This window comes from Pinus tabuliformis, chromosome 1_2, assembly GCF_031772625.1.
Source record: "Pinus tabuliformis cultivar Carrire ecotype Pingquan chromosome 1_2, CPIR1, whole genome shotgun sequence".
NCBI lineage: Eukaryota > Viridiplantae > Streptophyta > Pinopsida > Pinales > Pinaceae > Pinus > Pinus tabuliformis.
Window position 1 is genome coordinate 1,169,477,217 of NC_142298.1, and position 18,789 is coordinate 1,169,496,005.

Genomic DNA, 18,789 nt, shown 5'->3' on the forward strand with positions numbered 1-18,789 from the left:
AAACAAATGTATGCAAATAAATGTCTACTAAATAGTTAACAAACGTGTCAGGCCAGGCAGTAACTCTCCAAAGGCAGAAAAACTGATTCGTCTGATTATTCCATCGGTAGGTTTTTTTTTTTTTTTTTTTTTTTTTACAAAATCGGGTGCTTGTTATATTCAAAAAAGATGGAGGAGTCTAAGCTCCGGTTTTACAATAGATAGAATTACAGAAGTAACTTGATTCTGGATTTCATTGTGGGAGTACACATGAATACCTTTACTGCTTGCTTGTAAGGTCCTAGAGCAAGTATATATTCTTATAAATTGGGACAAAAGAAGACTGGTTTTGCTGTACATTTAGACAGTTATGATGGATCTGATTAGTTAGTCCGCTGAGGCCTCTGGTTGGCTGTAAGAATCACAAGTTCTGCTGAAAAGTACATTTAGATAGGAATTGCTGCAAGAAGGAGGTTTGATCAAACTCCTTGACATTAGAATCACAGTCATATGGATAGAAAACTCCTTGGAATTTGGCGCTGTCATGTGGATCAAGGGATGAATTGGATCAGGCTCGCTTGATTGCATAAGAGGCTTCCTTTTTCCCGTGAACAGGCATGGCTAGCTCTTTTGTCCGCTTCCTGGTTGCTGGATCGAAGGACATGAAAAAATTGGCACTTTAAATTCTGAGACAACATATTTTTACATCGGCTTATGATTTGATGGAGGAAGAGATTGGAAGCTTGTCTGTTGCTGTTCATTAGGCTGACTATTATAGCCGAGTCGCCAAAGACAAGGGCTTTATTGATCCCTTGGTTCTGAAGCTGCAAGAGGCCTTGAAACAGTCCCAGAGCTTCAGCTCGATTGTTACTCAATCTTCCCAGACCCCATTCAAAAGAGGACACTATTACACCTGAAGGATCCATAATGATGCCCCCTGCACCTCCGGCTCCCGGATTAGATTTGGAAGCTCCGTCAAAAAATAAAGAGTGTGCATTCTTTGAAAGAAGCCATTTACCGAACTCATCTTTTGTAAGGCGGATTTTCCATTCTAGATTGTCAGTTTTGCCAATGAGTTTACGCATCTTTATTGTTGGTATGATGCTGGACCTGTCTATCAAATTCGAAATAAAGTTCCTCTCCTCTGTCCATAAACTGTTGGGGTCGATTCTCTCAGTTAGCTTGACAGCGATTGTTTCCGTTGCTAGACTGGTGGCTTTAAGAATTACATGTCTAGTTGAGGTGGCTTTATCGCAGAAGATCAAGCTGTTCCCGGCGATCCAGATGCGCCACAGAAGAGCGAACGGGATGGCGTTCCACACTCTTCTTGCTGGATTTTGGTTCGCTATGTGCCAGGGATAGCTTCTTCTCCAAATGTTTAAGATGTCGACAATAGAGTGTTGTGGTTTCCAGATGGAGGGGGCGGTAGGAGCGATATTGTTCCAGCAGTAGGCAGCGAAGGGACAGGATATAAACAAATGCTGTAGGGATTCCTCCGCCGATTGACAGTTGGGACACCTGGAGGGACCGAAAATACCTCTCTTCCTGAGGTTCTCAGCAGTTAAGGTTTTTCCATGGAGAAGAGTCCACATAAAGAATTTGACCTTTGGAATTGCTTCAGCTCTTTTTAGAATCTTCCTCTGAGCCCAGACTGCGGTGGGGAATTCCTTGCTGCTCAGATAGCTGTAACCTGCTTTGATGGAGTAATTTGTTCCTGAAGGGTCCCAGCGAAACTCATCCTTTGCGCCTTTGATGGTGGGAGCTATACTGTGTAAGCTGCTACAGAGAGAGCCAAAACTGTCTTTGAGATGATGGGGTATGGGTGGGAATTCCCATTGAACCCAGGCTTTAGTTGAATCATTCCATTGGGAGATTTGGCTCAGATTGGTTATGCCTTTGCTATGAAGATAACGAAGAATGGGATCGATATCTGGGAGGTTGTTTATGGGGGGATTCCCCATAATTTTGTCCGAGCCTATGTTCACCGTTTCACCTCCTTTTGGCACTTTAGAGACATTTTGCGCCATGAAGACTATGGCTTTTTTGCAGAATTTCCATATCTGTGTACAGTGCCTGTTAGGGATTCAAGCATTGAGGATTTGCGATCTTGGCTGGCTGAGGTATTTTGATTCTAGGACATTTTTCCACCACGCTGGTTGATTGTCCATAAGTCTCCAGATCAGCTTCCCACCAAATGCTAGATTCATAAGAGATGGGGACCTGATGCCCAGACCTCCATTCTCAGGACATTGAGTAACCTGTTTCCAATTTACTAAGTTGAACTTTTTCTTTTCATTCTTGACTCCTTGCCAGAGGAAGAATCTGAGAATACTATCCATTTTTCGATGGAAAGATGCTGGAGCATGGGCAAGAGAGAACTGGTATAAAGGGAGGGAAGAGAGCCCAGATTTTAGGAGAACCTGTCGCGCAGCTGGATTGAGCCACTGAGTTCCCCATCTCTGAAGTTTCCTTTTCATTTTATCTAGTGTTAAATCCCAGACTCCAGTCTTTGCTTTCCCTATGGTTACCGGCATTCCGAAATAGCTGAAGCTGTCCCAATCTAACTTGCAGGGGACACCAAAAGTGTTAGCAATATTATGTATCATTTGGGCCGAGACATTCCAACCATAAATGCAGTTCTTAAGATAATTTATTTTACCTCCTGAGTATCTCATGAACTTGTCAAGCAAAGACTTAAATCTTCTTGCAATGATGGTGGTTGCCCCCCCTAGCAATAGGGTATCATCTGCAAATTGAGAATGATTTATATTTTTGATGCCATTTTCAAACTTGATGCCCGTAATGAGGCCTGACTGCCTCTTTTGATCAAGAGCACTGCTAAATGATTCTGCCATAAGGATGAAGAGATAAGGGGATAAGGGGCAACCTTGCCTTAATCCTCTTGAGGATTGGAAGGAAGGACCTGGTCTTCCGTTAATGAGGGGGGCGATCCAAGGCCCAGAGATACATCATCTGATGACATTAATAAAGAGAGATGAGAAACCCATCCTTTGGAGAACTGCAACTAAAAAAGAATGCCTTACCCTGTCAAAGGCATTGGCTAGGTCTAGTTTTAGGATGAAGCCTTTCTCATTCCTTACATGACTTGAATGTATGGCCTCTTGAACTAAAAGAATGGAATCTAAAATTTGTCTGTTTGCTATAAAGCCTCCTTGGTTATCTGAGATCAGCATCGGTAGAAGAGGTTTAAGCCGAGAGGCTATGATTTTAGAGAAGATTTTATATGATGAGTTGCATAAGGATATGGGCCTGAATCGAGAAAAATTGGATGGCCGATTCTCCTTCAGGATAAGGGCCAAATGGGTAGCATTTGTGTATCCACCTATTTTACCTTTTTTTTGAATCCACTTGATGTATTTTATGAGGTCTTTCTTTATCAACTCCCAGTAATCCCTATAAAAGCTAATAGGGAACCCATCTGGACCAGGAGCCTTGTTGGGATGAAGGGTCCAGATTGCTTCAACAATTTCTTCCTCTTTTATTTCAGCTGTCAACATTTCGTTTAGATCATCTGTGATTTTAGGGTGCAAATGCTGTAGTAAGTCTTCATACGTTTCTTCCTCTGGCACCTCAGTTAACAGGTCCTTGAAGTGCTCTGTTGCTGCTTCTTTAATATCTGCTTGCTCCACATGGTTTGTCCCTGCGCTGTCCGAGATAGCAGTGATGGTATTTCTGACTTGTCTAGCAGTGGCTTGCTTGTGGAAGAATGAAGTATTCTTATCCCCACTTTCCAACCATACTTGTCTTGATTTGGTGCGCCATTTTTCTTCCTCCTGCCTTTTAATTTTGCTCAGTTTGTTGTACAGCTCTTCTTCTTGGAGTTTTTTGCTGTGGCAGTAATCATTTTGCTCAATTGCGCTCTGGAGTTCAGCAATTTGTAACTTTAGCTCATGCTTTACCTGTTCTGGCTCCTTGTAATACATTTTGGCCCATTGTCTAAGCGCTCTTTGCACGTTCTTCAGTTTGCTCTCCCATATGTATCCTGGGGATCCTTCAACATGCTGCCTCCAGGTGAGCTGAATGATATTTCGGGCAGCTTGTTGATCGCTCCAATTCTGATTAAATTTAAAAGGCAGCGGACCAAGGGCGCAGTGGGTGATCAAATCGAGGGTGATTGGATAGTGGTCTGAGGCAGCGAAAGGCAAAATGGCGGAGTTAACAGATGAAAAGGTAGACAAAAGAGAAATGTTCACCAAGAATCTATCCAATCTCTCCATGATATTGTGACTGCCCAGTCTTCGGTTGTTCCATGTGAACTTGCGATTTTTTGGAGTTATGTCTATCAGGTCACCAATGTGCATTACATTTTCCATTTGGTTCCTGAATGGGTCTGGCAGAAAATTCCCCCCTCGCTTTTCATTTGCATGGAGGATTAAGTTGAAGTCACCGCCTACGATGGTGTTGTTGCTGTCTCCTTCCAGAATGTGGTTGCTTAGAGTTTCCCAGCAATTTCCTTTATCCCTGTAGTGATTGGGGACATATACGTTGAAGATGACAATCTGCTGTTATTGTTCCTCAGGACTGATTTTATCCAATGCTGATCGACTATCTCAGATTCACATTGCCAGTCATTCTGATTCCATATTGTAGTAATGCCTCCCGAAGCTCCTCGCGCTTCACATATGCTTCCTCTGTAGTTTTTATACTTTCCAATGATTTTGCTGATTTCTGTTTCTCTTTGTTTCGTTTCCTGAAGTAAAATGATGGATGGTTTCTCCTGCACTATAAGGTCTGTTAGAGCATTGATTTTAGCGGGGTGCCCAAGTCCCTCGCTGTTCCATGAGAGTAGTTTGATCATTTCAAACCAATATTTCGAGAAGGTGCTCTGCCTCCTTTGTCTTTGCTGGCTACTTCTTGATCTTTTGTGGCCTGAATGTAGGATTCTATTGGATGCTGCAGGCCTAGTGCTATGTCTTTTTGCGCGTTTTCATCCCTGTGCTGCTTTATAGTCTTTCTTCCCGGCTTCTTTTGTCCATCAAAGGAGGAGCCCTGATCCTTAGAGTTGCTATGGGTAATTCTAGGAGGGAGAGGTTCAGTTAGGAGAGGGGGGTGGGCACTCGAATGAGGGGAGGAGGACTGATCAGGAGGGGAGGAGGGATGGGCAGAGGGATTCGAGGGGAGAGGGATCAAGGGGGAAGGATCATCTTTAGGGAGGGAAAGAACATGGAAAGGATTAGTGGATGGAGGAGAATGAAGGGGATTTTCAAGAATGGGGGAGTGAGAATGATGAGGAGGGGGAGGCGGTGGAGACTGGATGTGGGCAGACGTATTAAGAGATGAGGGACCAGGTTCATTGGGTGCAGAGGGGCTAGGGGCAGATTTTTTTTTTTTTACAACTTCCCATTGCTGATCTTGAGTATTATTATCCACATTAATAATCTTAGTGCAGCGATTGGAAAAATGACCATACTCATGACATACCTTACATTTGAAGGGGATTTGTTCGTAGTTGAGCTGTTGTATGTGTGACCATTCATCGACTTTGATCTTGATAGCTTCTGGTAGTCCTTTGCCCAGATCAACCTCGACGCAGATATGAGCACAGGCTTGCATATTGTCTCTTGGTTCGCTTCTGTCAATATATTTGCCGACTGCGTTTCCAATGGCTCTTACAGAGTCATCTCCCCAGCAGTGTAATGGGAGATGTGGGAGATGAACCCAAACAGGAACTGCATTAGGAATGTCGAGCTCTGGGTCGAAGTCTAGAGTCCACTTGTTTAGGTACAGGCCTCTGGAGTCCATAAAATATGGTCCGTTGCGAAATATCAGATCCTTGTCATTCTTTGTCTCGAAATGAAAGGTAAAGTAGCCTTTCCCGCAGAATCTAATGGAAATTTTTCCTTGTGTTTTGTCCAACCAGTTTCTTTACACCCACCTCTGAACAGTTTTAGGTGAGGGCCAAAGTCCAGTGAATTGTCCGATCAAACCTTTCTCGGCCAGAGCTAGAGCAGCCAATCTAGGCACAGAAGGAGGAAGGGAGACCTCCTGAAGTCCTTCTAGTTTTTTAACAAATTTGGAGAGAGATGGACGATCTCGTTGAGGCGGCAAAGAGCTGACGAGTGCCGAAAAGGCCTGTTGCTGGGTGGTCTCCTCCGGCGGAGTCACCGGAGAAGCCATCGGGGGGTGAGCGCAGACCAGAAGGCCGAAGGCGGCAGGCCGCGCGTGCTAGGGTTCACCGCAGAGCTCCTATACAAAATTTTGTTGCACCATATCTTGTGCCTACCATTACAACCACATTTGCTTCCATGTTTGCATCCACATTTGCATCCTCTTTTTCCATCGGTAGGTTATTATTATATACATTAGGAGTGATTGTTCAGTTCATCTATCGATGTCTGTTCACATTCCTGATTTATTTATTTACAAATTCCCCCAATCATGAAGATTAGGTGTCAACATTCCCCCCTTTAATCTGAAGGGATGTTGGTGAGTCCAAGCATCATTCTGAATCGTTCAAGCTTTTCCTTTCCAAGTGCTTTGGTGAAGATGTCTACAATTTGCTCATTTGTGGAACAATGACGGAGATGGATTGTTTTGGCCTCAACATGATGTCGAATCAGATGATATTTAGTATTGATATGCTTTGTTCGATCATGGAACTTTGGATTCTTGGCCAACTTTATTGCAGAGGTGTTATCAATCATGAGTGGAGTTGATTGTACTTGTTTTACCTGCAAATCTTCAAGAATTTTCCTGAGCCACACAATTTCTTTCGTTGCTTCAGCTGCTGCCACGTATTCTGCTTCTGTTGTGGAATTTGCTGGAACTGATTGTTTGCGTGATCTCCAGGAGACAGCCCCTGATCCAAGACTCATAGCATATCCTGAAGTAGATACCCCAGTTTCTTTGTCTCCATCGAAGTCTAAATCATAGTATCCAATCAAGTTGATGTCGTCCACCTGTGTATACTTGATTCCAAGGTCTTGAGTTCCCTTCAAGTACCTTAGAACTCTTTTTGCAGCAGACCAATGTCCCTCACAAGGCTTTTGCATGAACCTGGAGAGGATTCCAACAGTAAATGAAATGTCTGGTCTGGTAGTAGTGAGGTAGATGAGACTTCCTACAAGCTGTCTATACTTTGTTGCATCCTCAAATTCCTTTCCTTCAATAGATGTGAGCTTTAAGTTTTGTTCCATTGGAGTAGAAAGAGGATTGCACTCTGTCATGCCAAATCTGTTTAACAAATCTCCAATGTATTTCTTTTGAGAAAGAAATATGGATTTTGGATGTTGGGTTACTTCAATGCCAAGATAGTAATGAACATAGCCCAAATCAGTCATTTCAAAACTTTTCCCCAATTCCTTCTTTATGGATGAAATGTAGCTTTCATTGTTCCCTGTCATTAAAAGATCATCTACATATACCACAATATACACAACTGTTTTGCCAACTTTCTTGACAAATAAAGTTGCATCATCAAGATCAAAATGATTGAAGTTGAGTTTCAGAAGATGCTCAGTTAGTTTTTCATACCAGGCTCGCGGTGCTTGTTTGAGGCCATACAAGGACTTCACAAGTTTGCATACTTTATGTTCATGTCCTTTCATAGCAAATCCTTCAGGCTGGGACATAAAAACATTGTCTTTTAGATCTCCATTCAAGAATGCAGTTTTTACATCCATTTGATGGACTTTCCAACCGTTCTGAGCTGTTAGTGCAAAGAGTGTCCGGATGGTGGCCCATTTTGCTGTGGGGGCGAAAGTTTCCTCATAATCGACCCCTTCCTTCTGTGAAAAACCTTTTGCCACAAGCCTAGCTTTGTGCTTGTCAAGTGAGCCATCAGCTTTGTACTTGTTCTTGTAGACCCACTTGCAGCCAATTGGTTTGGTTCCAAATGGAGGATCAACCAGCTTCCAAGTGCCATTCTTTATGAGGGCATCATATTGCTTTTGCATCGCTTCTTTCCATTCATCATGAGAAGCAGCTTCTTTGAAGGAAGTTGGTTCAAAATCTGTAGACAAGTTCAATTCACAATCATAAGTAACATCCATATCAACAGGTGAATTAGAGTCATCTACATCACCTCCATTTTGTCGGCTTGAATTTCTAGTTCCTGTTTTTCCAATTTCATCAGGATGAACACTTTCAAGTGTCTTTGTCAGCCACTTTGGGGGACCTTTCTGAGATGGTCCAGGCTGCTCTGTTGATTGAGTTGGGACTGAATCAAGATTGAGTCTCCCAATTCTATCAATTACATCACTTAAAGCATCATCCGTTGTTGGAGTTTCATGCAGAGGAGATTGTTCTTCAGAAGAAGATTCCACATGTTGTTCTAGTATAGGAATCCCCCTTCAAGATGTGGAATCTGATTATCAAACTCTTGAAATGATTTCATTTTTGCGAATCTATCCAAGCGATCAAGTTGCCGCTCAACAACATTGTCAGATTTGGATGATTCAAGAAAAATTACATCTCTAGATACAACAAACTTTTTATTTACTTCATCATAGAGACAGTATGCTTTGGAGGTGTTTGAATACCCCAGGAAGATACACTTACGACTTCTAGCACCAAGTTTGTTTCTATGTACCTTTGGTATCAAAGCATAACAGGTGGAACCAAAGATCTTGAGATGTTTTAGCGAAGGAACATGTCCATACCACAATTCATAAGGAGTCTTGTTTCTTATAGCATTAGATGGACAACTATTCTTTATATATGCAGCACATAGAACAACATCAGACCAAAACATTATCTTTACATTTTTGAAGAAAAGCATGGATCGTACCATATTCAAGATTGTTCTATTCATTCTTTCAGCTACACCATTCTGTTGGGGATTATAAGGCACAGTTGTTTGATGTTTGATCCCATGTTGGCGAAGGTAGTTTTCAAATTCATTTGATGTATATTCTTTTCCATTATCAGTGAGAATAGACCCAATATGAGATTGTGCATCATTTTCAATCCATTTATGAAAATTCTTGAATGTTTGAAAAGCATCAGATTTGTTCTTCAATAAATAAACCCAACACATTCTGGTGTAATCATCAATAAATGTCATGATATATTTATTTCCATTTGTAGAAGGAACATGCATTGGACCACATAAATCTGAATGAATGAGTTCAAGCTTCCTATGTGCTCTCGAATGTGAATCATGAAAATATTGTTTGCTATGCTTTCCTAGAATGCAAGCATCACATTGCTTATGTTTCCTAGGAATTGTAGGCAAACCAGCAACACCATTTTTCTTCAATAAGCAGAGACTGTCATAGTTTAAATGTCCAAATCTAGCATGCCATAATAAACTTGATGGAAGTGTACCTTCTTCATGATGAGAAATATATGAGAAATGTTGTGCATGAGCAGAGGTTCCTTGCAGTTTTAGAAGCCTTTCTTCTTCTATTCCCCTCATGACAAGTGAGTGGTCAGATGCTTTTCTTACCTCAAGCTTGCCATCAAACATATGAATGGAGTGACCTTGCTGGCGGATGTGGACCAAGGACAACAAGTTTCTCTTGAGTTGTGGGAGATATAGAACATGATCCAGAAGAAAGTCTGGAAGACCAGGAAATTTAAGCCTGATTGTGCCAAGCCCTGATGGCTTGATTTTTGACTGATCTGCAAACTATACTGCTCCATCAACATTGTCAGTGAAATCTTCAAAAAAATCTTTTCTATGAATCATATGACAGGTAGCTCCTGAATCAAGCAACCAATCATTTTTCGAAGAAGCAAGTGAAGCATTAAACAAATCTTCATTTACTCCAATGTTACATTGTGCCTCAATATAGTGAGCGGATTCAGGTGCTTTACCTTTGTCTGTATCATCAGTTTTACCTTTCTGCTGGTTTCTTTTCTGCTCAATTTTGTCCCATGGTAGCTTGCATGTAGAAGCATCAGGTGATCCATTTCGTTTGCAGCGAATGCAATGCAGATCTGCCTTTTCTCCTTGAGAATGTCTGCCCCCCCTGCCTCTGAAGTATCTTCCTCTTCCTCTTCGTCCACCTCTTCCTCTTGTAGAATCTTGAGAAGGATGCTTTTCTTTATGAGCAAAGCACACAGTCTCTTCAGAAGATTCAGGGGCTGTCTTCTTTCCAAAGGCTTTCTCTCTTTCAGCAAACTTTTTCACAAGAGAGTCAAAGGTTATATCTTTAAGATTTCCATTTGCTTATAAAGATTCAAGATAATTAGAGTAGGTAGGATAGAGTGCCTTGAGAAAAGCAATAAGAGAGATATCCAGCTCAACCTTAGTGGATTTGATATCATGCATTATAGACTTTACTTCATATGCAAGAGCAAGAGGATCATTATTTTTCAGTTCAAGAGTGAAGAGTTTAATCATGAGCTGAACAACTTCAAGTGCAGAATGTGAGTCATAGAGTTCTTTCAGATTTTGTAAAGCTTCAAAGGCAGTTGATATGATGAAATATGGCGACTCACCTCTTCATTTACAGATGCTGCGATTAATGCATAGGCTTTGCTGTTCTTGTTTTCCCAAATGACGAGCTCTTTGTCTGATGTAGGCTGCACTGGGTCATTGTCTCCTTCTTCGACACACATTCCTTTCCACAACTCATTGAAGATGAGGGTGTGCTTTATCATCCGAGACCATTCATGATAGTTCTCCTTGCCAGTGAGAACTATTCCTACCATAAAGATGATTGAATGCATTTTGTAAAAAATACTTCTGCTGATAAAAAAAACTTCTGCTGATATACAGTGAAATTGCACTCAAAAAGGCATTCTCAAAGGATTTCAAATCTCTTCCTTACGCTACAACTTTATGCATTATATTTTCTTCAAATCCCTCTAATGTTAGATAAAAGCATCAGCATACCATGAAAAAGTCTACAATGCTCAAAAATACCATGAAGAAGCCAACCTTCAAGATGCATTTGCCGTCATATATTCAAAGTGAAGTATTATAACCAACCAGAACACTGGTATCATGCTATGAATATAGTTATACGATCACTGCCCAGTGTTCTCAAAGTAGATCCATATGAACTATGCTAATAAACAGTTGTTTGATCCACAAGGAAGTATAACAGTACTCAAAGCACATATACCACGTATTTAGAGTAGATTATCACTATCCACAAATCAGAGATGAGCGCAGCAACGAATGAAAGTGAGACAACAAACTGTTGCAGAAGTGTGACTGGAGGCAGAATAAATCGTAGCTGGCGAGTGCAGAGATTTATGGTTTTACATTACGAGTGATTTAGAGTTTTACCACATTTTCTCATTTTTGCATTGGAGAGAATGTCGACATTGGGTTTGAAGGGTATTCTTACAGCTTAAAAGATGATGCCAATCTTCGCCAGTTTCTTACCACCGTCCAATTGACTTCTCTACCTCTATTAGGATCAGCAAATAACTCGTTTCATAAATCACGATTCACCACCGGTGAGGCAGAGAGACGCCATCAACATGCATAACGAAGAAGGACAAAATATCGATCTTTACATTCGAAGGAAATGCTTTGCAACTAATCGGCTGATAACTTCAAAGGACCATGCGTCGGTGCAATTAAATATCGGGCACCTGGACGAGAACGGGATATACACGGGCTAGTTCACAACCTTTGCTCTCTCCGGCTTTGTATGAGCACTGGGGGAGTCCTCATTTGGAGTGGCGAAAAAATGTTTGCCACAACAGTGAGGTATTTTGCAAAGAAATCGAAGCCGAAGATTCGATGTGATCAAAGCTCACGACCCTCTTACCATTACAGGCACCACGCATATCTGGGCATGTCAGGCCATGGACAGAGGCAGAGCAGCTCTATGTCTGGTCAGGCAATGGACAGAGGCAGAGCAACGCTCAGGACAGAGGCAGTGGCAAACTATTTCAGGACAGAGGCAGAGCAACGCTCAGGACAGAGGCAGTGGCAAAAATGAAGGGAGTTACAACTATTTTTAGAACTGGCTCTGATACCATGTCAGGCCAGGCAGTAACTCTCCAAAGGCAGAAAAACTGATTCGTCTGATTATTCCATAGGTAGGTTATTGTTATATACATTAGGAGTGATTGTTCAGTTCATCTCCCGATGACTGTTCACATTCCTGATTTATTTATTTACAAATTCACCCAATCATGAAGATTAGATGTCAACAAAACGTCTACTTACAAACATCTCTAAATACAAACAAAGCAATTGCATAAGAATAATGATTCAGGCCACAATATTGAAATAGTTCTATCGTTATGATATGAGTTATGCAAAACTCATTACTACTTTATACTAACATGTAACTATCAACTAAAAGTGATAAAGATCTATTTCTATGCAGTTTTCAATTTCCAAAATCATTTCTGATTAACCCCGCAAGGTATTAACTAATCCTTCACGATTGTCATTGTACAATATGTAATTAGTTTTACATTCTGTTTTTAGATGTTAGGCCCCTATACTACTAGTGTAACCACTTATTGTTATTAGTACAATCCCCTTATTATATTGTTGTACCCATGTAGTCCCCATATTGTTACTATTGTGCGCCATAAAAACCCACTATTATTATTATTGTGCCCTTACATTATTATTGTTATGTCGGATCTGATTATGTTATGACTCTTTAGACTCCTATATATAGAAAGAGGTCTTGTCATTTGTATCATCCAAAAATTGTTCATTTATGTAATGTAAAGGAGGTTGCCCCCTCAAAGAGGCTGAATTCTAAGGCATTGATCTATCTTTTCTATCTTTTTTTGAGCTGGTTTCATAACATTTGGTATCAGAGCTTTGGATTCTAGGGTTTCGCTGCTCCAAATAGGTCATCATGGCATTTGCGCTATAAATGTTTTTCTACAATGTTTCATATGCTAATAAAAAAACCCATTTGGGTTGAAATCGGTCTGAAGCTCGAGTCTAAATTTTAGAGCTTTTGGTGCTATATTTGTGGAGATATGATCTGAGGAAGTTGGAATTTTTGCAGACTCTCGAATTACATTCCAAACAAGTGACCTGGGGAAAATAATCATAACTTTTGTTTTGAGCATCAGATTGAAATTTCATAAGTTACAAAACGAGGACAGACTGTAGTTTCTTGTATACATTTTTCAGATCCAAAGGTCGAAACAGTGACACGTGGCACGTCACACAAGTTCGCTCTACTGAACTAGTCTATAATCAGGTCACCGTGGGAGATTTGGCATAACTCTTCCTTGGAGAATCCAATTTGGATCAGATTGGTGGCATTGGAAAGAGGACACAGAGGGCTACTGCAGGTCACAATTTTAGAACTGGAAGAACTGAAATTATAGAGTTATAGTCGTTTCAAGATCAAGCTCCTAAAATCAAGAAAAGGCGATATGAGGAAGTTTGATGGCAAGGATCCGGTAAATTGGATACTTCAGATGGAGCAATATTTTGATCTACATGGTGTACCACTATTACAAAAGGTATGTATTGCATCTTCATATTTAGAACCGGATCAATTTTTATGGTATAAAGGGCTTTGTTCCCGTAAACAACTTGTTACATGGTCAATTTTCACGGAGGAAATGATAGCACATTATGAGGATACAAAGAGCAACACCTTCTTTAGAGCAACACCACAACAATTGGAAAGAGTAAAAGAGCTTTGTTACATAGTGGAAAGTAAAATTATGGCAACAAGGAAGTCTACCCCTCACAACTATAATAATGGAAGTGTTGTTTCTCCTAGCCTTCCACAACCTACAAGGGTTACACCACAACAATTGGAAGAGAAAAGAGAAAAAGGGCTTTGTTACAATTGTGATAGCAAATGCACTAAAGGTCATAAGTGTGCCGAGAAGAAATTATTTTACATAGATTACGAAGAAGAGGAAGAAAATGATCAAGAAACATCAAAAGAAGAGTGTATACACTAGGAACCAACCCCAGAGAACGAAGAAATGAATCCGACCATATCTTGTAAAGCATTGGCAAGAATTACCACTCCTCAAACTCTCAAGATAGAAGGATATATCAAGAAGAAAAAGGTTCAAGAAGTGAAAGATCACATTGAGAAAGAAGAAATGAATCCAACCATATTTTGTAATGCATTGGCCGGAATTACCACTCCTCAAATTATCAAGATAGAAGGACATATCAAGAAGAAAAATGTTCAAGAAGTGAAAGATCACATCGAGCATCAAGAAATGAATCTGACCATATCTTGTAAAGCATTGGAAGAAATTACCACTGCTCAAACTCTCAAGATAGAAGGACATATCAAGAAGAAAAAGGTTCAAGCAGTGAAAGATCACATCGAGCATCAACAACAAGTTCTCAAACTTTTAACGGATAATGCCATTTTGGTGCAAAATTGAATGAAACAATAGGTAGATCAACATTGTAGTGAAAAATGTTTTGATGTAGGTGATTAGGTATTTTTATTGCTACATCTCAAGCAAGCTATTTATGAGAAGGAAATGTTGGAAATACTACATGCACTTAAGAAATGGCGACCTTACCGAATGGGAGGACACTTCAAGGTAAAAATGGATCATGATAGTCTTAAATACTTTTTAGAACAAATATTATCTATAGAAGAACAGAAAAAATGGGTCACAAATATTTTAGGTTATGAGTTTGACATCATCTATAGAAAAGGGAAGCAAAATTTTGTTGCAGATGCACTCTCAAGAAAGGATGAGGATGTGGAAGCACTGTATTACGCTATTTCTATTATCCAACCAAATTGGATAAACGAAGCAAGGGATGAATGGAAGAAGGACGAAGAAGTGTGGCCGCTCATTCAAAAGTTGCAGAAGATCCCAATTCAAACAATATTGCCAGAACTTGAAGAGGAAGGAAAAATCATATTGGAACCTGGAGCAGTCACAAAAACAAGAACTCGACAGCTACAAAATCGATCAATTTCAGAGTATCTCATCAAGTGGAAGAACTTACCTGTTGAAGATTCCACATGGGAGGACAAGAATATTCAACAGAAGCATCAAGAACTACTCAAGCGTTGAGGACAACACTTTTTGAAGGAGAGGGGCATGTTAGGCCCCTATACTACTAGTGTAACCCCTTATTGTTATTAGTACAACCCCCTTATTATATTGTTGTACCCATGTAGTTCCCATCTTGTTACTATTGTGCCCCATAGAAGCCCACTATTGTTATTATTGTGCCCTTACATTATTATTGTTATGTCGGCTTTGATTATATTATGACTCCTTAGACTCCTATATATAAAAAGGAGGTCTTTTCATTTGTATCATCCAAGAATTGTTTATTTATGTAATGTAAAGGAGGTTGCCCCATCGAAGAGGCTGAATTCTAAGGCGTTGATCTATCTTTTCTATCTTTTTGTGAGCTGGTTTCATAACATTACAGTTAATAAGTTACTGAGACACAACTCTCTCGTACCTAGATTTCACATGTATAAATAAGTAATTGTATCATTAATACATTGTTCTTTCATTGTGCTCTTTATTCAGGCTTGTACAGTGGTATCAGAGCCCCAGTTGAGTTGTTTCTAAACCCCATTTATTTGAAGTCTGTAGCATAAAGGGTATTTGAAGTTTGTGGCGTAAAGGAGATGCGAAGATTGTGAGGATAGATGAATGAAGCAGAAGGTTAACCCAATGGGATGCCCCAACTATTGACTCTTTGTAAGTTTTATATATTTTTGTCATAATGAAAGACGATTGGAGAAATTGAGTGGTATAAAGTTTTTTTAAACATATTAGTGGAAGTTAGAATACACGTTGGAGTTTTGAGTGCTTGTTGTTCTCAATAAAAATTGCCAAGACTGAGTCAAATACCAATAATGGCTAGACTGTTTGCTAAAAGTCTCAGTTCCATGCATCCAAGGGCAATTTTTTTGTTTTAATTTTGGGAGGCTTTATTTGCATTTACTACAGAGTGAAATTTCTCAAAGATAGTATTTGCATTTACTACATTAAACAAGAGTTTGATCACAATAAAATTTCTGAAGGACAATATTTGCATTTACTACAGTAAAGAGGAGTTTAATCACAGTAAAATTTATGAAGGATAATATTTACATTTACTACAACAAACCGAAGTTTAATTACAATAAAATAAATTTATGAAGGATACTTAAAATGAAGGATATATATATTTTTGATGGTTTGAATTAAATTTTTAATTGAAGTGGAGTTTAATTACAATAAAATAAATTTATGAAGGTGTTGTGGCCAGCAACAACCCCCCCTTTTTTCATTTAAGTGTTGTCCAAAATACTAAATGAATGGGGACCCTTAGTTAAAACTTTAGGAAAAGCAAGAGTTTCCTTTCTTCAAAATAAGGTTACCATCGTAAGCTTAGGAAGATCTTTTGAATACTTTAAAACCTAAGTTTATGATAAGAAAAATCTTTAAAAAGTCGCATCATAAAATGACAGAAAAACTCCTCCATTTGGGTATAATCCTGGTATGTGCAAGATTCTCGTACTAAGCGATATATCACATCGCAATAAAGTAATGCCAATTAGAAAGAATTCAAGATTTTCCGATTTGCGATAACCCCGATTGCAAGATCGCATATCGCAGGAATGGGCTAACAAAAATATGGCAAGCATAAAACTTCTGCGATCTGTGATGTGTGCGATATTGCGATCTGCGATGTGTGCGATATCGCGATAACGCGATGGTGCGATAATGCGAGAGCGCGATGGTGCGATAATGCGATGTCGCGATCTGCGACGATTGCGAACCAAATTGCAAAATCACCCCATCACGAATCTTTCGGGCACGTTATTCAAGAAAAGCCACTTACCATAATCTGACTTAAGATCATGCGCTTTTAATGATAATAATGGAATTAGTTGTCATCTATTAAATGTAGACGCGTGCTTTTGCAAAGAATTACTTCACGTAAGGTGGCATATTTGATATATCTGCTGCATTTAAGACTCTCCCATCACCTTTCTTGATCAATCATTTCCATTTGTGAGCTGCAGGAACGAAGAACGAAAGGCGATACCAAGCCATATGCAGGAAGAAATGGGAAAGAAAAGTAAGGCTCAGGGCTCTGAGGTGAAGGAGATGGCACCTTTATATACAAACACAGCTTGTAACAGAGATGCAGGGATATCGACGTGGGAAAGCATATACAGAATGCTTGAAGAAGAAAACCCCAAAATAATGAAGGTTACCGCTGTCGCAGATTCACAGGGCTCTTCCGAAGCATCCTTAGAAGAACTGGCGTGTTCATTCCTTCATCGGATAGCAGCAAGGCCTAAAATTCTCCCATATACGGATATGATCAAGTGGATACTTGACAATGCAAAAATGAACGACAGACAGTTCAAGATTCAAGGACATGGGCTCATCGGGTCAATCGTTGCACAAGACTTAAAGATCATGTATCATCTTCCTGAATCGCAGGTGACGTACAATGCACAATTCATTAAAAAAATTTGTGGCGGAGAACCCGAAACTATCAGAGACCACTAAAGATTGGTCCAGAAAAGATGAACCGCTCAAAAAGGATAAAAACGATGACCTCCAAAAATTCATGGTATACAGAGAAAGAAGACTAGCCACTGTTCCTCTAGAAAAGCTGCAACTACCTGCCAGAGAACCTACTCCAAGCATTAGCCTTAGTGGGAATTCAAGCGCTTCCGGATCTAAATCTAAGAGTGGACAAGAGATGCCTGAGTGTTCTAAAAAATATGAAAACGACCAAGATAGAGGCGAAGAGTCAGCTAAGGACACCGCTCAGTCAATGGAATTTCCGCAGCAACAAGTTATCGCCTCCCTGTCAAGAGATGTCCCCCCTCTCATCATTGAAGCACCACCAGTCACAACAGAATTAGACAAAGAATGGGAAACCTTCAACGAACTGATCAATCTTGAAGGATAGGCTCCAAAAACACTTGTGAGCAATACATAGGTAGCACAAGAAGTGGGCTCAACATTGCTCTCCAACGAGTGGAACGATCAAATCAGGGAGGCAGAACAAGCAACAGAAACAACGGCCACGACAGCGAGCATTCTTGTCGACTGTGTAAATTAAAATTTGCACAGAGCAAACTTGATCGTAGAGACCACCCCAGGGTATTTTCCAAATAAACTGCGACTAGAAGTAGAATGGAAACAGAAGGCACAAGAAAAGGAAAAAGAGGTCCAAGCACTAGACAGGTTAAATTGGGAGTGTTACTGGGCATACTTGGTGAAGCTGCATAGTCAGCAGATGACTGTGAAATGTATCATAAATGTGGCCGAGAAAGTAGTGCCAGCTCTCATAGATTCTATTTTCTCAGCCCAGCTCAAAGCAGAAGTCAGCCAGCCGACTCTCCTCAAACCCATGATGAATGCATGCAGCTTTAAGGATCAGAGTCAGAAGTAACTTTATTTAGAATGTTGTTTTTTCTTTAAAATTAGATTAGAAAAAGGACGGTCATTTGAAAACCGCATCCTAAATTTTGTAAATAAACTATTATTAGAATTAGGAAGTAGTATTTTAACCCTTCTCATGCATTTGGAGAAGGGTCCAGAAATTTGTCAAAAACTTGTCCTCAGAACATGCACTTCTGCACCCTCAGAGGAGGTTTTGATGAATGGATGGATCGAGGTTTATTAATGTTTGCATTTGATATCTGCTACTGATGTTGCACTTTTGTACTCTTAGTAGATGTTAGAACAAGTAGAGATAAATCATTTTTGCTTGAAGCTTATGAGTAGGACTAGTCATAAATGGTACTTTTATCTCTTGGCCATTTCTGCTTATATTCTTAAAGTGATATACAGTTTTTAGTTGTTTATATGTTATTGCATGAATGTGTGAGTTACCATTTGGCACTTTTGTACGGTGGAATCATTTATTTATGTTTGATATATGAATAACTTATTATGCGATATGCTGTTCACAACTGTTTTGCCTAACTTTTTATG

At 39.9% G+C, this 18,789-nt stretch overlaps 1 protein-coding gene across 1 annotated transcript; it reads right to left on the bottom strand.

The window, feature by feature from the left end:
• Positions 1-2,063: 2,063 nt before the first annotated feature.
• On the bottom strand, positions 2,064-6,117 carry LOC149210385 (uncharacterized). The gene is made up of 4 exons (XM_089398947.1): positions 5,876-6,117; positions 5,422-5,731; positions 3,332-4,499; positions 2,064-2,827 (listed from the first exon to the last, which is right to left on the bottom strand). Exons 1-4 carry the CDS (start codon positions 6,115-6,117, stop codon positions 2,064-2,066), a joined length of 2,484 nt encoding a protein of 827 aa, XP_089255073.1.
• Between the last annotated feature and the right edge of the window lie 12,672 nt (positions 6,118-18,789).

Excerpts from the sequence above, each read along its gene's own strand:
- LOC149210385 (XM_089398947.1), bottom strand. The coding sequence starts at position 6,117 with ATGGCTTCTCCGGTGACTCCGCCGGAGGAGACCACCCAGCAACAGGCC. Across the intron at positions 5,732-5,875 it reads TCACCTAAAACTGTTCAGAG|AGGCCTGTACCTAAACAAGT; the intron begins GTGGGTGTAAAG and ends TATGGACTCCAG. Across the intron at positions 2,828-3,331 it reads CAAGTGGATTCAAAAAAAAG|AATCATTTAGCAGTGCTCTT; the intron begins GTAAAATAGGTG and ends TCCTTATGGCAG.